The sequence below is a fragment of the Vicia villosa genome, linkage group LG6 (genome assembly GCF_029867415.1).
Source record: "Vicia villosa cultivar HV-30 ecotype Madison, WI linkage group LG6, Vvil1.0, whole genome shotgun sequence".
Lineage (NCBI taxonomy): Eukaryota > Viridiplantae > Streptophyta > Magnoliopsida > Fabales > Fabaceae > Vicia > Vicia villosa.
In genome coordinates, this window is record NC_081185.1 from 160,041,957 (window position 1) to 160,065,330 (window position 23,374).

A 23,374-nucleotide genomic window follows, 5' to 3' on the forward strand; every position below is an offset into this window, starting at 1 on the left:
TTCATGAAAACAATATAATAAAGTATAAATCTCACACCAAAGTAGTATATACACACATGTCTTATTCACTGTTCATAATACAATTTAACACCATAAGAAAATGTGTCATATGTATCAGAACTAAGAATTCTAATTGTCATTGTTCTACTGTTCTAATTTGAAGAAGTTCAACTCACATAACTTTTAAAAAAAATACTCATTCATAGTTAAGGATTGTCTAAATAAGATAATCTAATATAATTCATTTATGAGTAAATACAGCTTAATAAATCAAACAAAAACACAAAGAGTGAAAGCATATCCAATTATGGCCAAAGTTAGAGGAAAATATTTAAAATGCATGGAAGAAAAGTATACTTGATTCTGATGCAACATTCAGATTATTTCTTACAATCGTTTCTGCCCCAACAAGCAAAGGATTGTGTGTCATATGAAATGATCATTTGATTGAAACTATAAAGATTAACTAAGGTATATATAATGTGCAAATACAACCAAATAAACCACAAACAATCCCTTCCTTTAACAACATATAAAAGTGAATAAATATACAAAAGCAGTGAAGGTTAGAATCTTTAAGAAAACACCAAAATCCAGAATAAAAACCTTTATCCTTAGTTCTTCCCTAAAAGGCCTACTATGTCAATCACCGAGAAGAAAATTGTTGATCAGGTGTTGTCTACCACTCCCATGAAAGGTGATTCATGTAACTAACAATTTACGCTTGTTTGTTGTTTTGAATTGATAACTATATACTTTCTTATAGGAAGAAAAGCTCCACCAAGTCATTACACATTCAAAATTCTGTCCTTCTCATTGCTTTCAAAGGCATCCATTGAAAAATGTGTCTCAGAAGAGTTTGAAGCAGGAGGTTATAAATGGTATGCTAATTATTTTCGGCCTTAAAATACGCATCAAATACTTTATATTGAAAATATGTCTGTCTGAATATTATGAATATCGCGCCAGGAGTCTATCTATTTACCCAACTGGGAATCCAAAAGAAAATGGACAAGGTCACATTTCTATTTATTTGACGCTAATGGACCAAACTTCATTACCTAATGATTGGGAAATCAACGCGATTATAAACTTTTCTGCATACAATTATATCGATGATCAGTATCTTACAACACAAGGTAATATACGATTAAACTTATCAAACATATTACACTAAAATTTTCAGAGTTGAGTATTTTTTAGTCCTCATAAAATACACTGCATGCAGATGCAACTGTTAGGCGTTTTCATGTCATGAAAACAGAATAGGGTATCTCAAAATTCATCAACCTTGAAACATTTCTTGACCCTTCAAATGGATATGTGAATGACAATGATTGTGATTTTGGAGCTGAAGTTTTCATCGTCAAGACCATGAACAAAGGCAATTGTTTATCAATGATAAAAGAATCTTCCACAGTTTCACATAGCTGGAAATTTAGCAAATTTTCACTTGCAAATTTAGACAAGTATGAGTCTGAATCATTTGTAGGTGGAGACTATAAATGGTACGTATATAGTAAAATGCTTCTCGTTAACATAAACCCTAATGATCAGATACATCAACTTTTCATATAATTTATTTGTTTGTTTTTACTAGGAAGCTTCGGCTATACCCTAATGGAGTAGTTGAAGGAAAGGGTTTATGTGTTTCGTTATTTTTAGTTTTGGACATTTCAACTGTTCCAGCAAACACTAAACTTGTTGTGGATGGCACTCTTCGTGCCAAAGACCAAATCACTGGCCAACATGCTCAAGAAAAATGTAAACCTGTATATGTTTTCTTAACGATTGTTGCTTCTCTAATCAAGTCTTAAGCTTGTTATTTTAACTTAATCTGATTTTTATTGCAGTAAATTGCAAATTCTCCAGCTCAAAGTTAGTGTGGGGGTCTAGACAACTTGTGACATTGACTAAACTAAAAAATCCGAATAATGGGTTTTTGGTGGAAGATAATTGTATATTTGAAGTTGAACTTTTAGTTGTTGGATTAGTTACACCTAGAATTGATTAATGTAATTATTATATATCTTCAAAGTAACTCATTTATAAAATCTCATAAATATATTTTACTGTTACTCCAAAACTCTTTTGGAAAACCAAAGTTAACAAGATCTAAGCCGAGGAGTTTTGTAACTAACTATAACATGACAACACAAATGGAAAAGATCGCTCATAAAGATAATTTTTTTATAAGGTTGTCGTCTCCTTCAGTAAAAAATTCAACTGTCCATACGCCAGAGGAAATGAGCTCAGAATGTCCACGCCCCAAGAGCCTAAGGCGATGTCACAGAGTGAATGAGCTTAAATCATTATGTTACACTCATGACCCGAGATGAAAATTATAGTTATCAGTTCGCCTAATCTGCATGATTGAGGTGAAAAGTACGGTTATCACTGATCGGCTTGATTGTAGGTTCGAGGTGAAAAGCTGGGTTATCACTTCGCCTACACTGTAAGCACGAGGTGAAAACCAGAGTTATCATTCTGGTAGTATGCTATAACTTAATTGAGGTGAACTACAGTTTTTCACATCGGCCATTCACCCGATGTGATATACGACAGACTTACCATAAGACCCTACCTTCAAAATATGTAGAAAACTCACAGCTAATTTGTAGCTAAACTCAAAAACCAGAAAATATATGCATGCAGTCTCCGTATGCTTTCTTCAAAACGGGTAATGCTAATAGTACTTTTAATGTCCATGATGAACCATCTGCAAATATGTACTAGATCCTGTTTTTAGTGCAACAAAAATTTCAATTTTTTCAAAATTATACTACCTTTCAAATTATTGTTGACCTAGATGCGTGCAATACTGGCATTAATACGTCCTCAAATCATCTCCTGCTAGGCTGCTACCTTTTATTAGCAGTGTATTTCAACATGTTAGTCATTTTAGTTGATTTTTATATCTATGATAATATGATGGGAGAAGTTGATTTCATTTTCTTGCTTCAAGAAACTGTTCGAAATTCTGATTGCGGGTTACTTGACATTGTTGAGGCATGCTTGTCTTTGAATATGTTGCACATAATTTTCTCAAACTCCTAAATATTTTAAGGGATCTTCAGATGATTAGTCATTTCATCTCTAAAACTAGCACGAAAGATCTACATAATAATTAGTTATAAGCTAACATTCAAATTGATTCAAATCATTTTCTATATGAAATCTTTTAGTGGAACAAGTTCATGTATGCGCTAAAACCGGTTTACCCCAACATACACACAAATATACATGAAAAAGAAGAAATATTGTTCAATAATTAATATCAACATCCAAAAGCTTGGCCTATTTTCCAATCCTGCAACAAAATATCACTACTCATGAATTAGTTTATACTTCATAATAAGTTACATTTTGCATCCACCAAACTATTTAAACTTTTGGTTTATACATCATGTATACCAAGACAGTACAATGCTACAAAAGCCTGTATAAATTTTTCACATGTATTCTGTTATTCTGTTAATCTGTAACTCTTATCTTAAAAATATATAAAAAATGTCCATCATATGTTCCCTTAATTATAGACTTTATATTCACCATCTAACACATACTAGTTAATGGATATATTATATAGTTGCACAAATGGACCAAAGCTCTATATGTCAAACAAATGAAATTCTATGATAACAGTAAATTACAAGTTTCACTTTGACATTGGAGGAAACTGAAGTGACACTTTTCATAGTAATAAGTGATAACAAACCTATAGTAATAATTGCTACACTTGCATATACTACAAAGAAAGAATTTTCAAAATAAGTTAACAAATTGGAAGAGGAGCACCGTTCCACTCTCCCAAGCATTCAAGAAGGGGATCAATGATTCTTCCTTGGCAAATAGCTGTGAATAGTTTGTCACACTCCTCACCTGGTGAAATGACATTTTCTCCTGTTAGCAAACCAGTCCCCAACTCTTCTCTCACAAACTTGTAAAGTGGATAAGATCTACATTCATTGATCTTGTTGGAAAATTTAGGATTTCCACTCTCATATGCAGCCCTTGCACTTTCAACCTCCTTTGGCAAGAGGTTCTTCAACTCATCCTCAAAAGTTGCAATCTTTTGGAAGATTGAGGTGTTCAAATTCTTCTCGTTTTCTCCATTTACTAATGCATGATCCACTAACACTTGCCTTAGTTTTTGCATCAATGGATATGTAGCACTACAAGCATCATCAATATAGGCAAACACGTGCTCCCTATCAACCACTCTCAACAAGTCCTTTTCACAAAACCTTGAAGGATGGAGTTTTCCATTCACACCTGTTGTAAGGGTCCGTTTTGCAACTTGGCTTACAATGTTTTTGACTGAGTTTTTCAAGTTCTCCTCCAAATGTCTCAAGTCAATTGCTTGGCAAAGTGCAATCAAGAACGTGGAAGACATGAGTTGAAGGATCTCAATAGCCTCATATGTTTTCCTAGAAGAAATCAAACCCAAGGAGTTGACGTCTTGGTTGTGTTGCTCGGCACTTTGAACATGAGTTGTAACCGGATTTGCAAGGTATTGCAGCTCGGAACAATAAGAAGCCATGGCAATTTCAGATCCTTTGAAACCATAATCCAAGCTGGGATTTCTACTAGCAGAGAGATTTGAAGGCAAACCGTTGTTGTAAAAATCATTGACAAGCTCTGAGAATTGAGCAAACATGAGCTTGCCAACGGATGCAAGAGCCAAACGTGTGTTGTCCATGGATACTCCAATCGGCGTTCCTTGAAAATTCCCACCATGAATAGCCTTGTTTCTTGAAACATCAATCAAAGGGTTATCATTAACAGAGTTAATTTCCCTCTCAATTGATTTGGTAGAGAACCTAATGACTTCAATGAGAGGACCGAGCCACTGTGGTGAAGTTCTAAGTGCATATCTATCTTGTTTTGGTTTCTGCAAAGGATCCATCTCATGCAACTTCTTAGCAGCTTTGACATATGCACTTCCATCCAAAATATGTTCCATAATAGCAGCAGCTTCAATTTGACCAGGATGGTGCTTTAACTTGTGCGTCAAGTGATCAGTAAATTCGGGTTTGCCTTGCATAACTTCGGCAAAAATAGCTGATAGGACTTCAGACAAGACTGCCAAGATGTTAGCTTCAAATAGAACAATAGAAGCTAAACCAGAACCAACAGCAGTTCCATTAACAAGTGCAAGTCCTTCTTTTGGCTGTAACTCAAAGAAATCAGCATCGATTCCAGCCAATTGAAAAGCTTGTTTGGCATTAAGAATTTCTCCAGAAGGTCCATGAGCTTTGGAATTGGGTCTTCCCGTCAGTAAACCAGCAATGTAAGAAAGAGGGACTAAATCTCCCGAAGCAGTGATAGTACCTCGAAGCGGTAAACACGGAGTGATGTTGTTGTTAATGAGCTTGGTTATGGCCTCCAAGATTTCAAATCTAATTCCAGAATAGCCTTGGAGAAGTGTGTTGATCCGCACTAACATGGCGGCTCTTGTTGCTGTGTGTGGCAGTATGTGGTTTGACTCGGTTCCACTTCCAAATATTCCGGCATTCAAAAACCTGATGAGCTCTTTCTGCAGAGCACCGCCTTGTTTGGTTCGGCGATGTGAGGTGGCGCCAAAACCTGTGGTGACACCGTAGCTGTCAGTGCCTTTATTCATACTCTCCATCACCCAGTCACTGCTGGCCTTAACGCCAGCTCTAGCAGATTCCGACAACTCAACTTTCACGCCATGGTCGTGTGAGGCAATGGCAGCCACCTGAGAAATGGTAAGCGTCTCGCCACCAAGACGAACCAGCGGCTTCCGGTACTCCTCCACCATTCGTTTGACTTCATCCAAGTGACTCCCTTTCATGGCTTCCGCCGCGGCACCCCAATTCAAAGGATCAGCCGTATTGACTTTGATATTATTATTTTTAGCATTGGTAAGGCAGAATGAATCATAACCGTTGTTGTTTTTGGTAATGGCTGCAGCTACTGCTTCCATTTTAATACTATTATGTTGTTTTGTTGTGTTTTGGTAGAGATAGGTAGAGAATATTGAGAGAATGGAAAGTAAAAATGATTATTATGAAAGAAAGAATAAATGAAAGAGTTGTAGTGAGATATGAAGGAAGAGTGGTGGAACTTTTATATACACACATTTTGTTTTGGAGGCTACATAGTTTCATTATTCTATTTCATGTGTTTTTGTTAGGTAGGGAGAAACCAGTTGGAAAAAAATAAAAAGTGAGTTTGTTGAAAATTAATCATGACCGTTTGATTTGCTACTTGACACTCTAAGATCTTTGTATTCTTTGTTAGTATTTGGTTGGTAGATTAATCATGAGCTAAAATGAGGTAGTTGGTGAGAAGCAACGAGCAAGAAGAGTTGACAAGTCAATAACATGCATGTATTGACCAGGACTCTGCATCTATTTTATATACTTTTTTAGATTTTTCTATATTTGTCTCATTTCTGATAAGTGTTTAATACATAAATCTAATATATAATGATCACTTAAAAATTTTCTTGCATATTTTATTTAAACTTGTTAGAAATACTTATTCACTTTTTATGTTGGAGCCTTTAGTTTGATGTTTTACGTAATTGTTGGTTTAGCGTTGCTTTGTTGTTAGAATAAGTTTTGTTATTATTAGTTGCAAAATAATAGCTATATAAGGTTGTTACAAATTTTTCATTTAATAATACAAAATGCTCATATATTTTTCCTACTTACTTTTGTTTTCTCTTTATACTTTCATATATATTCAATCACTATGTGTGTGTGAGATTGTGAGTAATTAGTTCTATTGTGGAGAGCTGATTTCAGCAGTGGTATCTAGAGCAAGGTTCTTGATCCCGAACCTGTGAGAGAAAAGGAGTGCTGACTGGAAATCATGACCAATAACAATGAGTTTGATATGTCACTACTTGTTCTTAACGACAATAACTATGATATGTGGCGTATCCAAATGAAGGTGATCTTTGGTTACTAGGAGGTCTATGAAGTTATGCATAATGGTTATCAAATTGTCAAAGACGTTGCGCTCGAAGCCTAGAAATCTACCTTCAGAGAATCTAAGAATAACGATTGTAAGACATTGTTCATGATTCATCAATGTGTTGATAAAGCGAACTTTGAGAAGATTTCTAGTGCATCAACTTCCAAGGAGGCTTGGGATAGCTTGGAGAAAAGCTATGAAGGAGCCGAGAAGATCAAGAAAGTCAAACTCCAGACAATGCGAAGGCAATAAAAACTTTTGCAGATGGAGGAAAGTGATACCATCTTTCATTACTTTACTGAGATTCAATCCTTGACAAACCAAATGAAGGGATACAGAGTGGCAATGAAAGATCTGTTGGTGGTTGAGAAATTGCTTCAAACATTAACTTCCAAATTTGATAATATTGTGGCCGCAATAAAGGGTTCAAAAGACCTTGAGTCCCTAAAGATTGAGGAACTACAGAGTTCCTTAGAGGCCCATGAATAGAGGATTAAGGAGAGGAATCCTGACGAGAATTCTGATCAAGCTCTACAGGCCCATTAACCAAAACTGCAAGATTATCCAAAAAGACACAAGCATAACCCCAACTTTTTCACTTATCATTAAAACCAAATCTAGAGAGCATGTAATCCAATAAGGACCAATTCACCGAATCATAAGCTTTCTCAAAATCCACATTTAAAATGAGACACGCTTTCTTACTCTTCTTAGCAAGGCCCACCAACTCATTTACGATAATAACCATCCACTAAAAGCCTACCTTTAAGAAAAATTGGTTGATTAGGAGAAACAAGTTTATCCATCACACTGGCCTACCCAAGAAGACTTTGGCTAAGAGTTTATATAAGAACCCGACCAAGGAGATGCGAATAAGAATTAGTTTGTTCCTACAATAAGAGTTTGTTCCTAGAATAAGGGAAACAAATTAGAAATTGATTTGTTCTCATTAAATGTAATTAGTTAGTGTAATTACCGGTATAGCCCTGTAACCTATATATATATATATATATATATATATATATATATATATATATATATATATATATACAAGAAATAATAATGAGAAAAGTATTAAGCCAAGAATTTTTGACATGGTATCAGCCTCGTCGATCAAACATATGCCATCGTAATTCTGAGGTTAGAGTTTCAGTCTGTTTTGCGATTCCTTCCGGAAACGTTATTCTCGGTCGTGTTTGGTTTCTTTCTCAGTTGCAATTTTGATTTTTTTGGTCTTGTATGTTCTTGGTTTGAGATTTTGGATCGTGATTATCTTCTCCTTCCAAATCGCGTTTGGTTGTGGATTGTCTTCTTCGTGGATTATCTTAAATTTTCTTGGTTATTTTGGTTTGTTTGCTTGCTGTTGCATTGTTCGTGGGTTGTAGAGTGTTCTGTTAGTAGACTTCTCTTAGGTATCTTGCCGACGGTGAATTGCTATTATCTAGGTTTGTTCTGTTGTTGACGGTGAATTGTAAAAGTGTTCTACTGTTTGACTGTGAATTGTTTGCTCTTGCTGACGGTGAATTGTTATTATTATAATAATCATAATTATAATAATAATTATTATAATAATCTATTAATTAGTGGGGTTGAACCTTTGCTGCATAATAATTCAGATGGCTTCCGAAAAAGAAAGAGATAATTTTTGTGTTCGTTTTACCGGCAAAAATTATTCGGCATGGGAATTTCAGTTCAAGATGTATGTTAAAGGAAAGGGGTGGAGTCACTTAGACAATGTTTCTAAGGCTCCGACAGATAAAACTGCTTTAGATGCATGGGAAACTCAAGATGCTCAAATCATCACTTGGATTCTTAACAGCATTGATCCTCAGATGATAAATAATTTGTGCTCATTCTCCACTGCTCAAGAAATATGGAATTATCTGAAGCGCATTTACAACCAGGACAATTCGGCAAAACGTTTTCAGTTGGAGCTTGACATAACCAACTATAAACAAGGTGATTTGTCTATTCAACAATATTATTCTGGTTTTTTGAATCTCTGGACAGAACACTCTGCTATTATACATGCTAATGTTCCCAAAACCTCTCTCGCGGCTGTTCAAGAGGTCTACAACACTAGTAGGCGAGATTAATTTCTCATGAAACTCCGTCCAGAATTTGAGGTTGTCAGAGGTGCTTTGCTCAATAGGAATCTTGTTCCTTCTTTAGATACTTGTGTCGGTGAACTTCTAAGGGAGGAACAACGTCTACTTACTCAAGGAAGTATGTCTCATGATGTTGTCAGTTCCGAACCTGTGGCAATTGCATATGTTGCTCAAAGTAGAGGAAAGGGTCGTGATATGCGACAAGTCCAATGTTTTTCTTGCAAACAATTTGGACATGTTGCTCGCAGCTGTAGTAAGAAGTTTTGCAACTATTGCAAACAACAGGGTCATATCATCTCTGATTGTCCCACACGTCCTCCCCGACCTGCACAACGTCCAGCTCAAGCATTTTAGGCCACTACCAACTCTGCATTTGGTTCTCTTAGTAATGGTGCATCTCCTAGTGGTGTTCTACAACCTAAAATGATTCAACAAATAGTACTTTCTGCTCTTTCGGCCTTGGGAATTCAGGGTAAGTCTTTTAATGCTCCTCAACCATGGTTTCTTGATTCTGGTGCATCCAATCACATGACGGGTTCCTCTGAATACTTGCAAAATTTACATTCGTATAATGGTAATCAACAAATTCAAATCGCTGATGGTAATAAAATTTCTATCACTGATGTTGGTGACATAAACTCTAACTTTCGTGACGTGCTTGTATCACCCGGACTTGCTTCTAACTTACTGTCGGTTGGTCAATTGGTGGATAACAATTGTAATGTTAATTTTTCTCGTGTTGGTTGTCTTGTGCAGGAGCAGGTGTCGGGGAAGGTGATCGTGAAGGGGCCTAAAGTGGGAAGAATGTTTCCGCTCCAGTTTAGTTCTAGTCATTTATCTTTTACGTGTGATACTGTTTTGAACTCTTATGAGGATTGGCATAGAAAATTGGGCCATCCAAATTCTGTTGTTTTGTCTCATTTATTTAAAACTGGTTTGTTAGGAAATAAACATGATCGTCCTGCTTCTATTTTATGTTCTGTTTGCAAACTGGCTAAAAGTAAAACACTTCCTTTTCCGTCTGGTGCCCATCGTGCTTCTACTTGTTTTGAGATGATTCATAGTGATGTGTGGGGAATGTCTCCTGCAGCATCTCATGCTAACTATAAATATCTTGTCACATTTATTGATGATTACAGTCGCTTTACTTGGATATATTTTCTCAGATCTAAGTCTGAAGTGTTTTCTATGTTTCAAAAGTTTTTGACATATGTTGAAAATCAATTTCAAGCAAGTGTTAAAATTTTTTGATCTGACTCGGGAGGTGAGTATATGTCTCATGAATTTCAGGGATACCTGCAACAAAAAGGGATCTTGTCTCAACGGTCTTGTCCCAATACCCCCAACAAAACAGGATGGCGGAGCGAAAGAATCGTCATTTGCTTGATGTAACACGCACCTTACTTCTTCAACTTCCGTGCCATCCCGATTTTGGGTAGAGGCTCTTTCCACAGCTGTATTCTTGATCAATCGTCTTCCTTCTACGGTTATTGATTTCGATTCTCCTTTTTTTTCGCCTTTTTAAAATTCAGCCTAATTATAGTGATTTACATACTTTTGGGTGTGTGTGTTTTCTTCACTTACCTCCGTTTGAACGGAATAAGCTTGGAGCACAATCTATTCAATGTGCATTTATGGGGTATAGCAACTCTCATAAAGGTTTTGTGTATTATGATGTTTCTAATCACCGTTTTTGAGTTTCTCGGAATGCTACATTTTTTGATAATCAATATATGTTTCATTCTATTTCTCCTGCCACAAATGATATTGCTATTCTTCCTAATTTTTCGGTTATGTCTCGATCTATAGAACGTTACAAACCAGGAATCACATATGCCAGACAACGCAAAAAACAGGTTCCCACTGCCCCTCCCGACACAGATCCGCCACCTGATCCTGAACCGGTCGAACCACGGCGTTCTGGTCGAATATCTAAAGCACCGGATAGATATTCACCAGACAGGTATGACTCCTCACATACTTCTCTGACTGCCTCACTGTCTAGCATATCTATTCCTACTTGTTATGCACAGGCTGTTAAAGACTTGCGCTGGATAAAAGCAATGAATGAGGAACTTCAGGCCCTTCAAGAGAATTTTACATGGGATATTGTCTCTTGTCCCCCTGATATCAAACCCATCGGATGCAAATGGGTGTATTCTGTGAAACTGAATTCTTATGGGTCTCTCAATCATTTCAAGGCTCGATTGGTTGCCTTAGGAAATAAGCAGGAATATGGAATTGATTATGATGAGACATTTGCACCGGTTGCCAAAATGACATCGGTTCGTACGGTACTCTCTATAGTCACTTCTAATGGATGGTCTCTTCATCAAATGGATGTGAAAAATGCCTTTCTTCATGGTGACCTGACGAAAGATATCTATATGACTCCTCCTCAAGGCTTATTCTCGTCATCTAAAGGAGTGTGCAAGCTCAAACGCTCCTTATACGGTTTGAAACAAGCGCCTAGAGCATGGTATGAAAAATTCCGCTCCACTCTACTTGGTTTCTCCTTTACTCAGAGTCAGTATGATTCTTCTCTATTTATTCATCGAACATCTACTGGAATTGTCCTACTTCTTTTGTATGTTGATGATATGATTATTACTGGTTCGGATAATGCTTCGATTCAACGCCTTAAACAGCAATTACAAGCATCATTTCATATGAAAGATCTTGGTAATTTGCATTATTTTTTTGGTCTTGAGGTTCATTCTACATCCAAAGGTATATTCCTTCATCAACACAAGTATGCCACAGTTTAATTTCTATGGCTGGTCTCCAATCGGCTAATCCAGTGGATACTCCTCTTGAGGTTAATGTTAAATATCATCGTGATGATGGTGATCTGTTGCCCGATCCCTTCTTGTATCATCAACTCGTGGGTAGCCTTAATTACTTGACTATTACTCGCCCTGACATATCGTTTGCTGTTCAACAAGTAAGTCAATTCATGCACTCTCCTTGCCACCTTCACTTGGCAGCAGTTCGTCGTATAATTCGTTACTTGAAGGGAAGCTCTCATCGTGGTTTATTCTTTCCTACTGGAGTTACTCCTTAATTGAGTGCTTATAGTGATGCCGATTGGGCAGGGTGTCCTGATACTCGACGATCGGTCACAGGTTGGTGCATGTTTCTCGGCTCTTCATTGATCTCATGGAAAAGTAAGAAACAAGCGAGAGTCTATAAATCTTCTACTGAATCTGAGTATCGTGCCATGTCTGCTGCTTGTTCTGAAATAATTTGGCTTCGTGGTCTTTTGGCTGAACTTGGATTTCCTCAAATAGAGCCAACTTCACTTTATGCTGACAATACAAGTGCCATCCAAATTGTTGCGAATCCTGTTTTTCATGAACGCACCAAACATATTGAAGTTGATTGTCACTCGATCCGTGACGCTTATGATGACCGAATAATATCACTTCCTCATGTCAGTACCCAGTTGCAGATTGCAGATATTCTTACCAAGGCTGTTCCGTGTCTACGTCATCAGTTTCTTGTTAGCAAATTGATGCTCATTGACAAGCAGCATCAATTTGAGGGGGGATGTGAATAAGAATTAGTTTGTTCCTAGAATAAGGGAAACAAATTAGAAATTGATTTGTTCTCATTAAATGTAATAAGTTAGTGTAATTACCGGTATAGCCCTGTAACCTCTATATATATATATATATATATATATATATATATATATATATATATATATATATATATATATATATATATATATATATATACAAGAAATAATAATGAGAAAAGTATTAAGCCAATAATTTTTGACAGGAGATAGGTTGAAAGTCCCCCATCTGAGAAGGAGAGTTGACCTTAGGGATTAAGGTGACAAAAAAGGAGAAAAATTCATGGGGATGAGAAGCAAACTGCTGGAATTGCTCAAACATAATGCCAATTTCGTCCCTAAGTATATACCAGAACTTTTTAAAGAAGGAAAAATTAAAGCTAATCATGTCAATGCCAAAAGTGATGTCTTGTATCAGGGAATTTGAAGAACATGATGCAATCCTAGATGTCTTTTTTTAATAATCTATATAATTCAGTTCTGTGTAAATAAAACTTAATAAATCAAACAAAACACGAGTGGAAGCAATCCCACTATGGCCAAAGTTCAAGGAAGATATTTAAAATGCATTGAAGAAAAGAATTTTTCATTCTGCTGCAACATTCAAATAATTTCTTCATCTCGTTTCTGCCGCAACAAGCAAAGCATTGTGTGCATATGAAATGATCATTTGATCAAAACTATAAAGATTAATTAAGGTATATATAATGTGCAAATTCAATCAAATAAATCACAAACAACTCCTTCCTTGTTAATAACATAAAACTGCATAAATTAGAATCTTTAAGAAAACACCAAAATCCAGAATAAAAACCTTCATCCTTAGTCCTTCCCTAGAATGCCTACTATGTCAATCACAGAGAAGAAAATTGTTGATCAGGTGTTGTCTACCACTCCCATGAAAGGTGATTCATGTAACTAATAATTCGAGCTTGTTTGTTGTTTTGAATTGATAATCTAGTGTGGGGGTCTAGACAACTTGTGACTTTGACTAAACTAAAAAATCATTAGATAAAATGAGAGCAAGTTATATACCTTCTTATTGCAAATCACGTTCTTCTTCGTGACTTGAGATTTGCTTGATATTCTGTTACAACAAAAGGCATACATGCTCACATGCAAAATAATGTAATTCAAAGATATAATTAGTCACATACTTCTTTAGATTTTCATTTCTAAAACTGTGAAGACTAATGCCACGTGTGATGAATAACTAACTCTCTAAGAGTTAGTTAGTTGGTTAAAACAGTTTGTTATGCATGTTAGTTAGTTAGTTAGCTGAGATATAGAAAGCTATATAACTACCAATGTAATCAATGTAAACTCTTGAGATTGATCAATACAAACTTGCAATATTCTTCTCCTTCTACATTCAGTTTTTCTCTCTTTTCTTCATGCACACATCAATGGATATTATGCATGCAACTGAGTGTTCACATGGTATCATCGACCTGTGATCCTTTTTCCGCTACGCTTTGCAAGTCCTCAATCTCCATATCTTCTTCATCTTCGTTCTTTGAATCCACTGCTTCGTTCTCACCATGTCTGCAACTTCTGAAGGCAGTGTTCATGGTGAAACCATTCTTCGCAATCAGCAAAAAGGGTATCAAAATGATACTCTCAATCCATACTTCATGCATCCAAACGAAAATCCAGCGTTGGTTCTCGTTACTCCTCTCCTATCAAGCAACAATTATCACTCTTGGTCTCGTTCCATGACAATGGCGTTACGTTCCAAGAACAAACTTCACTTCATCAATGGCGCTTTACCTCGTCCCTCGGATCTCGATTTCAATTCTATTGCTTGGGACAGGTGCAACACCATGATCATGTCATGGATCAAGAACTCTGTAGAACATGAAATTGCTCAAAGCATTCTTTGGATTGAAAATGCAGCTGACATGTGGATCGAACTGAAGGAAAGATTCTATCATGGTGATGTATTTCGTATCTCTGATCTACAAGAAGAAATCTGCACCTTAAAGCAAGGTGACACATCTATTTCTTCCTACTACACTAAGCTGAAAATCTTATGGCAAGAGTTAGATAATTTTCGTCCAATACCTACGTGTGACTGTGATCCTACATGTTGTGCTATCACCAAGATACGCACCTACAGAGATAGTGATCAAGTTATTCGATTTCTGAAAGGTTTGAATGATCAGTATGCAGCCATTCGTTCTCAAATTATGTTGATGGATCCACTGCCCAACATATGCAAGGTTTACTCTTTACTTGTTCAACAAGAAAGACAATCTTGCATTCCCCTTGATGAACCAAAAGTGTTAGCCACTCCTAACACCAATCGTGATCCACAATCCAGAAGTAATTCTCGAGGCAGAGGTAGTTTTCGTGGTGGTAGATCCCTAGGTGGCAGAGGTAGAGGTAATCGTGTTTGTACTCACTGTGGAATGACTAATCATACAGTGGATACATGCTTCAAAAAGCATGGCTATCCTCCCAATTGGAAACCAGATGGTGCAGTCAACAATTACACCACTGCACATGACAAATCTGATACTCATTCAAGTGATGATTCTGAAGCTAATGCACAGGTAAACTCTGGATTGGCTTTTACTCCTGAGCAGCACAAGGCTTTGTTGGCTTTACTCCAAGATGCATCAAACTTACAGTCTCATAGCATTAATCACCTCACCTCCCAAACCAATCCCAGTTCAGGTATCATTTGTGCTATTCCAAATTCTTTTCACCCTGAAACCTTTGTCCTTGACACAGGGGCAACTGATCATGTTTGCTTCACTCAAAATTATTTTCAGTGTCTTAAGCAAATCAAACCCATCACAATCAAACTTCCTAATGGTAGTCTTGTTACCACTAAGTTTTCAGGCACCATTAAATTTACTGATTCTTTTTACATCACTGATGTTTTATATATGCCTGAGTTTTCTTTCAATCTTATCTCTGTTCCCAAGTTGACCAAAACCCTCAATTGCCAACTTATGTTTACTGATGTTAATTGTGTCATACAGGATTTATCATCCAAGATGATGATTGGCACAGCTGAACTGCATGGTGGATTGTATCTTCTCAAGTCTCCATCTGTTTCCTTGTACCCTAATCCACCTAATCATTTTGTTAATTCAAGTGTACATATTCCTGTAAATAGCTCTTCCAATTGTAGCCTATGGCATCTAAGGCTTGGTCATACTTCTTTCTCTAAACTGGTGGAACTCAATAAAACTTTCCCTTTTATCAAACCTATCAATTCTAATTTACCTTGTGATGTGTGTTTTATGCCAAACAAAAGAGATTGCCCTTCTCTCATAGCACTAATATATCACAGGCTGTTTTTGATTTGATACACATGGACATATGGGGGCCTTTAGCCACTCCCTCCATGATGGGTTTTAGGTATTTTCTTACCATTGTAGATGATAAGAGTAGATTCACTTGGATCTTTCTAATGAGACAGAAATCTGAAACTTCAAAACTTGTCCAATCTTTCATAGCCATGGTTAAGACACAGTTTAATTGCCAAGTTAAATGCATTAGATCTGACAATGGTCATGAATTCAAACTCTCTGATTTTTATCAGTCCCATGGCATCACACATCAAACATCATGTGTTGGTACCCCTCAACAAAATGGCATTGTTGAGAGGAAACATCAACACATACTTGGCATTTCTAGAGCCCTTTTATTTCAAGCCAATCTCCCACACATTTTCTGGGCTCATGCTGTAAGTCACTCCATTCACATCATTAATAGATTGCCAACCCTTTTCTTGAAACACAAGTCACCCTACCAAGTCCTTCATAATACACTTCCAGACATGTCCCATTTGAGAGTATTTGTCTCTTTATGCTATGCAACTACACTTAAAACTAATAGAAAGAAACTTGATACCAGGTCTAGGAAATGCATATACTTAGGATATAAACCAGGTGTCAAGGGTCATCTCTTATTTGACCTTCAATGCAAGGAACTCTTCTTATCTAGGGATGTCACATTCTTTGAGACAGTTTTTCCCTACAAACCTCATTCTCAGTCTAGCATTCCTACACAACAGTCAATTTCATCCTCAGATGACATGTTTGATCATTTTTTCATGACTGAGTCACTCTCCTCTCCTCATATACCCTCCACCAGTTCATCTGCTCCTAATGTTACTCCTAATGTCAGCACATCTTCAGCCCCTAATCCCAGCTCATCCGCTCCTAATGTTACTCCTAATGTCAGCACATCTTCAGCCCCTAACCCTAATCCACCTCCTAATCCTGTCAGAAAATCTACCAGACATATTCAGCCACCCTCATATCTTAAAGATTACCATTGTGCTTTATTATCTGATACAATCCCCAAGCTTGATTCAGCTCAGTCCACATCATCCTGTAAGTATCCCCTTTCTGATGTACTCAATTATTGTTTTTTGTCTCCTGACCACAAACATTTTGTTCTAAATCTATCCTCCATTCATGAACCACATTCCTATGAGACTGCTATGCTTGATGTCAATTGGAAAAAGGCCATTGAAGCTGAGTTATCTGCTCTGATTAAAACCAATACATGGCTGCTTGTGCCTTTGCCTCCACAGAAGAAATCAATTGGATGCAAATGGGTGTTTAAAGTCAAACTTCATGCAAATGGGACTGTTGAGAGATACAAAGCTAGGCTAGTTGCCAAAGGCTTCACACAAACTGAAGGTCTTGACTATACAGATACTTTCAGTCCTGTGGTCAAAATGACTACCATTCGTGTTCTCCTTGCAATTGCTGCAGCATCCAATTGGCCTCTCTATCAACTGGATGTCAACACAGCTTTTCTCCATGGAGATCTTCTTGAAGAAGTCTACATGAAGCCTCCTCCAGGTCTGGAACTTCCTCAACCTGGTCTTGTTTGCAAGCTGCAAAGATCTCTATATGGATTAAAGCAGGCTAGCCGCCAATGGAACACCAAATTGTCTGACACCCTATTAGCCTCTGGTTACTTACAGTCCAAGGCATATTACTCATTGTTCACCAAACAATCCACTTCTGGTTTCACTGTCATCCTAGTTTATGTTGATGATTTAGTACTTGGAGGCACTGACCCCAAAGAAATTACTCGTAGTGCTCAAGGAATTTTCATATGTCAAAGAAAATATGCCCTTGATATCATCAATGATGCTGGCCTCCTTGGTGCAAAACCTTGCACCACACCTATGCAGCCTCACATCCAGCTCCATCAGACTTTTGGCACTCCCATTTCTGAACCTTCAACATTCAGACGTCTCATTGGCAGATTATTGTATCTCACACATACTAGACCTGAGATAGCTTATGCTGTAAGTAAGCTCTCTCAGTTCCTTGCTAATCCTACAGATAAGCATATGCTTGCTGGCATCCATGTGCTTAAGTATCTCAAGCTCAACCCTGGCCAAGGTCTCTTATTCAAGTCTTCTTCTGCCCTTCGCCTCACTGGCTTCTCTGATTCAGACTGGGGGGCATGCCCCGATACTCGCAAATTGTGATAACAAATCTGCTATGCATATTGCTGCCAATCCTGTGTTTCACGAGAGAACGAAACACATTGAGATAGATTGCCATGTTGTGCGAGAACGTGTCCTCGATGGTACGATTCATTTAATGCCGGTTACCTCTCACGAACAGGTTGCAGACATCTTCACCAAATCTCTTCATCCAGGTCCTTTTAATCACCTTAAGTCCAAGCTTGGAATGCTTGACATTCATTCCAGCTTGCGGGGGACTGTGAAGACTAATGCCACGTGTGATGAATAACTAACTCTCTAAGAGTTAGTTAGTTGGTTAAAACAGTTTGTTATGCATGTTAGTTAGTTAGTTAGCTGAGATATAGAAAGCTATATAACTACCAATGTAATCAATGTAAACTCTTATTGATCAATACAAACTTACAATATTCTTCTCCTTCTACATTCAGTTTTTCTCTCTTTTCTTCATGCACACATCAATGGATATTATGCATGCAACTGAGTGTTCACAAAAACTAGCATGAAATATCTACATAATAATTAGTTATGAACTGAACATTCAAATTGATTCAATAATTAATATAAAAAGGTAATCAAACATCCAAAAGCTCGACTCATTTTCCAATCTTGCAACAGAATAGTACTACTCATGAATTAGTTTATACTTTATAATAAGTTCATGAGTTTATACTTTATAATAAGTTACATTTTGCATCCACCTAACTGTTTAAACTTTTGGACTTTACATCATGAGTATACCTAGACATTTTATCTGCAAAAGTCTGTATAAATTTGTCACTTGTATACTGTTAATCTATTAATCTGTTACTCAGTCTCATCTTAAAAGAAATAGAAAAAAATGTTGTTCCCTTAATTTTAAACTTTTTATTCACCATCAATCACATACTTATTTTTATTGATTAACAATAACCACTGCCTACTAGGCCAAAGACAAGTTAATGTATATATCATACAGTTACACAAATGGACCAAAGCTCTATGTCAAACAAATGAAATTCTATGATAAAAGTAAATTACAAGTTTCATTTTGACATTAGAGGAAAGTGAAATGATGTTTTTCATATTAATTTGATAAAGGCATAATAAATCTAGTATTAATTATTGCTACATTTGCATATACAAAGAAAGAATTTTGAAAACATACAAATAAAGTTACTAACAAATGGGAAGAGGAGCACCGTTCCACTCTCCCAAGCATTCAAGAAGGGGATCAATGATTTTTCCTTGGCAAATAGCTGTGAATAGTTTGTCACACTCCTCACCTGGTGAAATGACATTTTCTCCTGTTAGCAAACCAGTTCCCAACTCTTCTCTCACAAACTTGTAAAGTGGATAAGATCTGCATTCATTGATCTTGTTTGGAACTCTAGGATTTCCACTCTCATATGCAGCCCTTGCACTCTCAACCTCTTTTGGCAAGAGGGTCTTCAACTCATCCTCAAAAGTTGCAATCTTTTGGAAGATTGATGTGTTCAAATTCTTCTCGTTTTCTCCATTTACTAATGCATGATCCACTAACACTTGTCTTAGTTTTTGCATCAATGGATAAGTAGCACTACAAGCATCATCAATATAGGCAAACACGTGCTCCCTGTCAACCACTCTCAACAAGTCCTTTTCACAAAACCTTGAAGGATGGAGTTCTCCGTTAATACCGGTTGTAAGGGTCCGTTTAGCTACTTGGCTTACAATGTTCTTGACTGAGTTTTTCAAGTTCTCTTCCAAATGTCTCAAGTCAATTGCTTGGCAAAGTGCAATCAAGAACGTGGAAGACATGAGTTGAAGGATCTCAATAGCCTCGTATGTTTTCCTAGAAGAAATCAAACCCAATGAGTTGACATCTTGGTTGTGTTGCTCGGCACTTTGAACATGAGTTGTGACCGGATTTGCAAGGTACTGTAACTCGGAACAATAAGAAGCCATGGCAATCTCAGATCCTTTGAAACCGTAATCCAAGCTGGGATTTCTACTAGCAGAGAGATTTGAAGGCAAACCGTTGTTGTAAAAATCATTGACAAGCTCTGAGAATTGAGCAAACATGAGCTTACCGATTGATGCAAGAGCCAAACGTGTGTTATCCATGGACACTCCAATCGGCGTTCCTTGAAAATTTCCACCATGAATAGCCTTGTTTCTTGAAACATCAATCAAGGGGTTATCATTCACAGAGTTAATTTCCCTCTCAATTGATTTGGTAGAGAATCGAATGACTTCAATGAGAGGACCGAGCCATTGCGGTGAAGTTCTAAGTGCATATCTATCTTGTTTAGGTTTCTGCAAAGGATCCATCTCATGCAACTTCTTAGCCGCTTTGACATATTCACTTCCATCCAAAATATGTTCCATAATAGCAGCAGCTTCAATTTGACCAGGGTGGTGCTTTAACTTGTGTGTCAAGTGATCGGTAAATTCGGGTTTGCCTTGCATAACTTCGGCAAAAATAGCAGATAGAACCTCAGACAAGACGGCCAAGATGTTAGCTTCAAATAGAACAATAGAAGCTAAACCAGAACCAACAGCAGTTCCATTAACAAGTGCAAGTCCTTCTTTTGGCTGTAACTCAAAGAAATCAGCATCGATTCCAGCCAATTGAAAAGCTTGTTTGGCATTAAGAATTTCTCCAGAAGGTCCATGAGCTTTGGAATTGGGTCTTCCCGTCAGTAAACCAGCAATGTAAGAAAGAGGGACTAAATCTCCCGAAGCAGTGATAGTACCTCGAAGCGGTAAACACGGAGTGATGTTGTTGTTAATGAGCTTGGTTATGGCCTCCAAGATTTCAAATCTAATTCCAGAATAGCCTTGGAGAAGTGTGTTGATCCGCACTAACATGGCGGCTCTTGTTGCTGTGTGTGGCAGTATGTGGTTTGACTCGGTTCCACTTCCAAATATTCCGGCATTCAAAAACCTGATGAGCTCTTTCTGCAGAGCACCGCCTTGTTTGGTTCGGCGATGTGAGGTGGCGCCAAAACCTGTGGTGACACCGTAGCTGTCAGTGCCTTTATTCATACTCTCCATCACCCAGTCACTGCTGGCCTTAACGCCAGCTCTAGCAGATTCCGACAACTCAACTTTCACGCCATGGTCGTGTGAGGCAATGGCAGCCACCTGAGAAATGGTAAGCGTCTCGCCACCAAGACGAACCAGCGGCTTCCGGTACTCCTCCACCATTCGTTTGACTTCATCCAAGTGACTCCCTTTCATGGCTTCCGCCGCGGCACCCCAATTCAAAGGATCAGCCGTATTGACTTTGATATTATTATTTTTAGCATTGGTAAGGCAGAATGAATCATAACCGTTGTTGTTTTTGGTAATGGCTGCAGCTACTGCTTCCATTTTAATACTATTATGTTGTTTTGTTGTGTTTTGGTAGAGATAGGTAGAGAATATTGAGAGAATGGAAAGTAAAAATGATTATTATGAAAGAAAGAATAAATGAAAGAGTTGTAGTGAGATATGAAGGAAGAGTGGTGGAACTTTTATATACACACATTTTGTTTTGGAGGCTACATAGTTTCATTATTCTATTTCATGTGTTTTTGTTAGGTAGGGAGAAACCAGTTGGAAAAAAATAAAAAGTGAGTTTGTTGAAAATTAATCATGACCGTTTGATTTGCTACTTGACACTCTAAGATCTTTGTATTCTTTGTTAGTATTTGGTTGGTAGATTAATCATGAGCTAAAATGAGGTAGTTGGTGAGAAGCAACGAGCAAGAAGAGTTGACAAGTCAATAACATGCATGTATTGACCAGGACTCTGCATCTATTTTATATACTTTTTTAGATTTTTCTATATTTGTCTCATTTCTGATAAGTGTTTAATACATAAATCTAATATATAATGATCACTTAAAAATTTTCTTGCATATTTTATTTAAACTTGTTAGAAATACTTATTCACTTTTTATGTTGGAGCCTTTAGTTTGATGTTTTACGTAATTGTTGGTTTAGCGTTGCTTTGTTGTTAGAATAAGTTTTGTTATTATTAGTTGCAAAATAATAGCTATATAAGGTTGTTACAAATTTTTCATTTAATAATACAAAATGCTCATATATTTTTCCTACTTACTTTTGTTTTCTCTTTATACTTTCATATATATTCAATCACTATGTGTGTGTGAGATTGTGAGTAATTAGTTCTATTGTGGAGAGCTGATTTCAGCAGTGGTATCTAGAGCAAGGTTCTTGATCCCGAACCTGTGAGAGAAAAGGAGTGCTGACTGGAAATCATGACCAATAACAATGAGTTTGATATGTCACTACCTATTCTTAATGACAATAACTATGCTATGTGGCGTATCCAAATGAAGGTGATCTTTGGTTACTATGAGGTCTATGAAGTTATGCATAATGGTTATCAAATTGTCGAAGACGATGCGCTCGAAGCCTAGAAATCTACCTTCAGAGAATCCAAGAAGAACGATTGTAAGGCATTGTTCATGATTCATCAATGTGTTGATAAAGCGAACTTTGAGAAGATTTCTAGTGCATCAGCTTCCAAGGAGGCTTGGGATAGCTTGGAGAAAAGCTATGAAGGAGCCGAGAAGATCAAGAAAGTGAAACTCCAAACAATGCGAAGGCAATAAAAACTTTTGCAGATGGAGGAAAGTGATACCATCTCTGATTACTTTACTGAGATTCGATCCTTGACAAACCAAATGAAGGGATACAGAGTGGCAATGAAAGATCTGTTGGTGGTTGAGAAATTGCTTCAAACATTAACTTCCAAATTTGATAATATTGTGGCAGCGATGGAGGATTCAAAAGACCTTGAGTCCCTAGAGATTGAGGAACTACAGAGTTCCTTAGAGGCACATGAATAAAGGATTAAGGAGACTGACGAGAATTTTGATCAAGTTCTACATGCCCAATCAAACAGAAGGTTATCTAGATAAGGGAACATGCAAAGAAAATGAAAATGAAAATGTAAATGGAAAAATGAAAGAGGATAGAACTATGAGGGAACCATACAAGACTGAAGTTCATATTTCTAAAAAAAATACGAATCTCGTAGGCAAGATGAGAATTTCATGAAAAACAAGAAGAAAGCCGGTAAGAAGAAAATACAATGTTTAAATCGTAGAAACTTTTGCCACTTTGCATCTGAGTGTAAGTTCAATCGTGCCAATGGCAATGGCAGAGCGGATGCTGAAGCAAGAATGGCTCAGAGAGAGGAGTTAGAAGAGGAGCAACTGTTACTCATGGTCACAACTAAAGATGAGCATAACAAGAATGATTTCCAAGAGCTAAGTGAAATTTGCATATCAT

General features: G+C 37.1%; 4 protein-coding genes and 1 pseudogene across 4 annotated transcripts; 3 read left to right on the forward strand and 2 right to left on the reverse strand.

Moving 5' to 3' along the window:
* The first annotated feature begins 522 nt into the window (after nt 1-522).
* Nucleotides 523-2,036, forward strand: LOC131615159 (MATH domain and coiled-coil domain-containing protein At3g58370-like; annotated as a pseudogene).
* Nucleotides 2,037-3,613: 1,577 nt separating this feature from the next.
* On the reverse strand, nt 3,614-6,096 carry LOC131610845 (phenylalanine ammonia-lyase 1-like). Its single transcript, XM_058882897.1, has one exon. It carries the CDS (start codon nt 5,951-5,953, stop codon nt 3,776-3,778), a length of 2,178 nt encoding a protein of 725 aa, XP_058738880.1. The 5' UTR covers nt 5,954-6,096; the 3' UTR covers nt 3,614-3,775.
* A 2,471-nt stretch (nt 6,097-8,567) lies between these two features.
* Nucleotides 8,568-9,047, forward strand: LOC131615160 (uncharacterized). Its single transcript, XM_058886650.1, has one exon. The coding sequence runs from the start codon at nt 8,568-8,570 to the stop codon at nt 9,045-9,047; it is 480 nt and encodes a 159-aa protein (XP_058742633.1).
* Nucleotides 9,048-14,180: 5,133 nt separating this feature from the next.
* LOC131615161 (uncharacterized) lies at nt 14,181-15,959 on the forward strand. Its single transcript, XM_058886651.1, has one exon. It carries the CDS (start codon nt 14,181-14,183, stop codon nt 15,957-15,959), a length of 1,779 nt encoding a protein of 592 aa, XP_058742634.1.
* Nucleotides 15,960-19,090: 3,131 nt separating this feature from the next.
* On the reverse strand, nt 19,091-21,577 carry LOC131610846 (phenylalanine ammonia-lyase 1-like). The gene has a single exon (XM_058882898.1). The coding sequence runs from the start codon at nt 21,440-21,442 to the stop codon at nt 19,265-19,267; it is 2,178 nt and encodes a 725-aa protein (XP_058738881.1). The 5' UTR covers nt 21,443-21,577; the 3' UTR covers nt 19,091-19,264.
* Between the last annotated feature and the right edge of the window lie 1,797 nt (nt 21,578-23,374).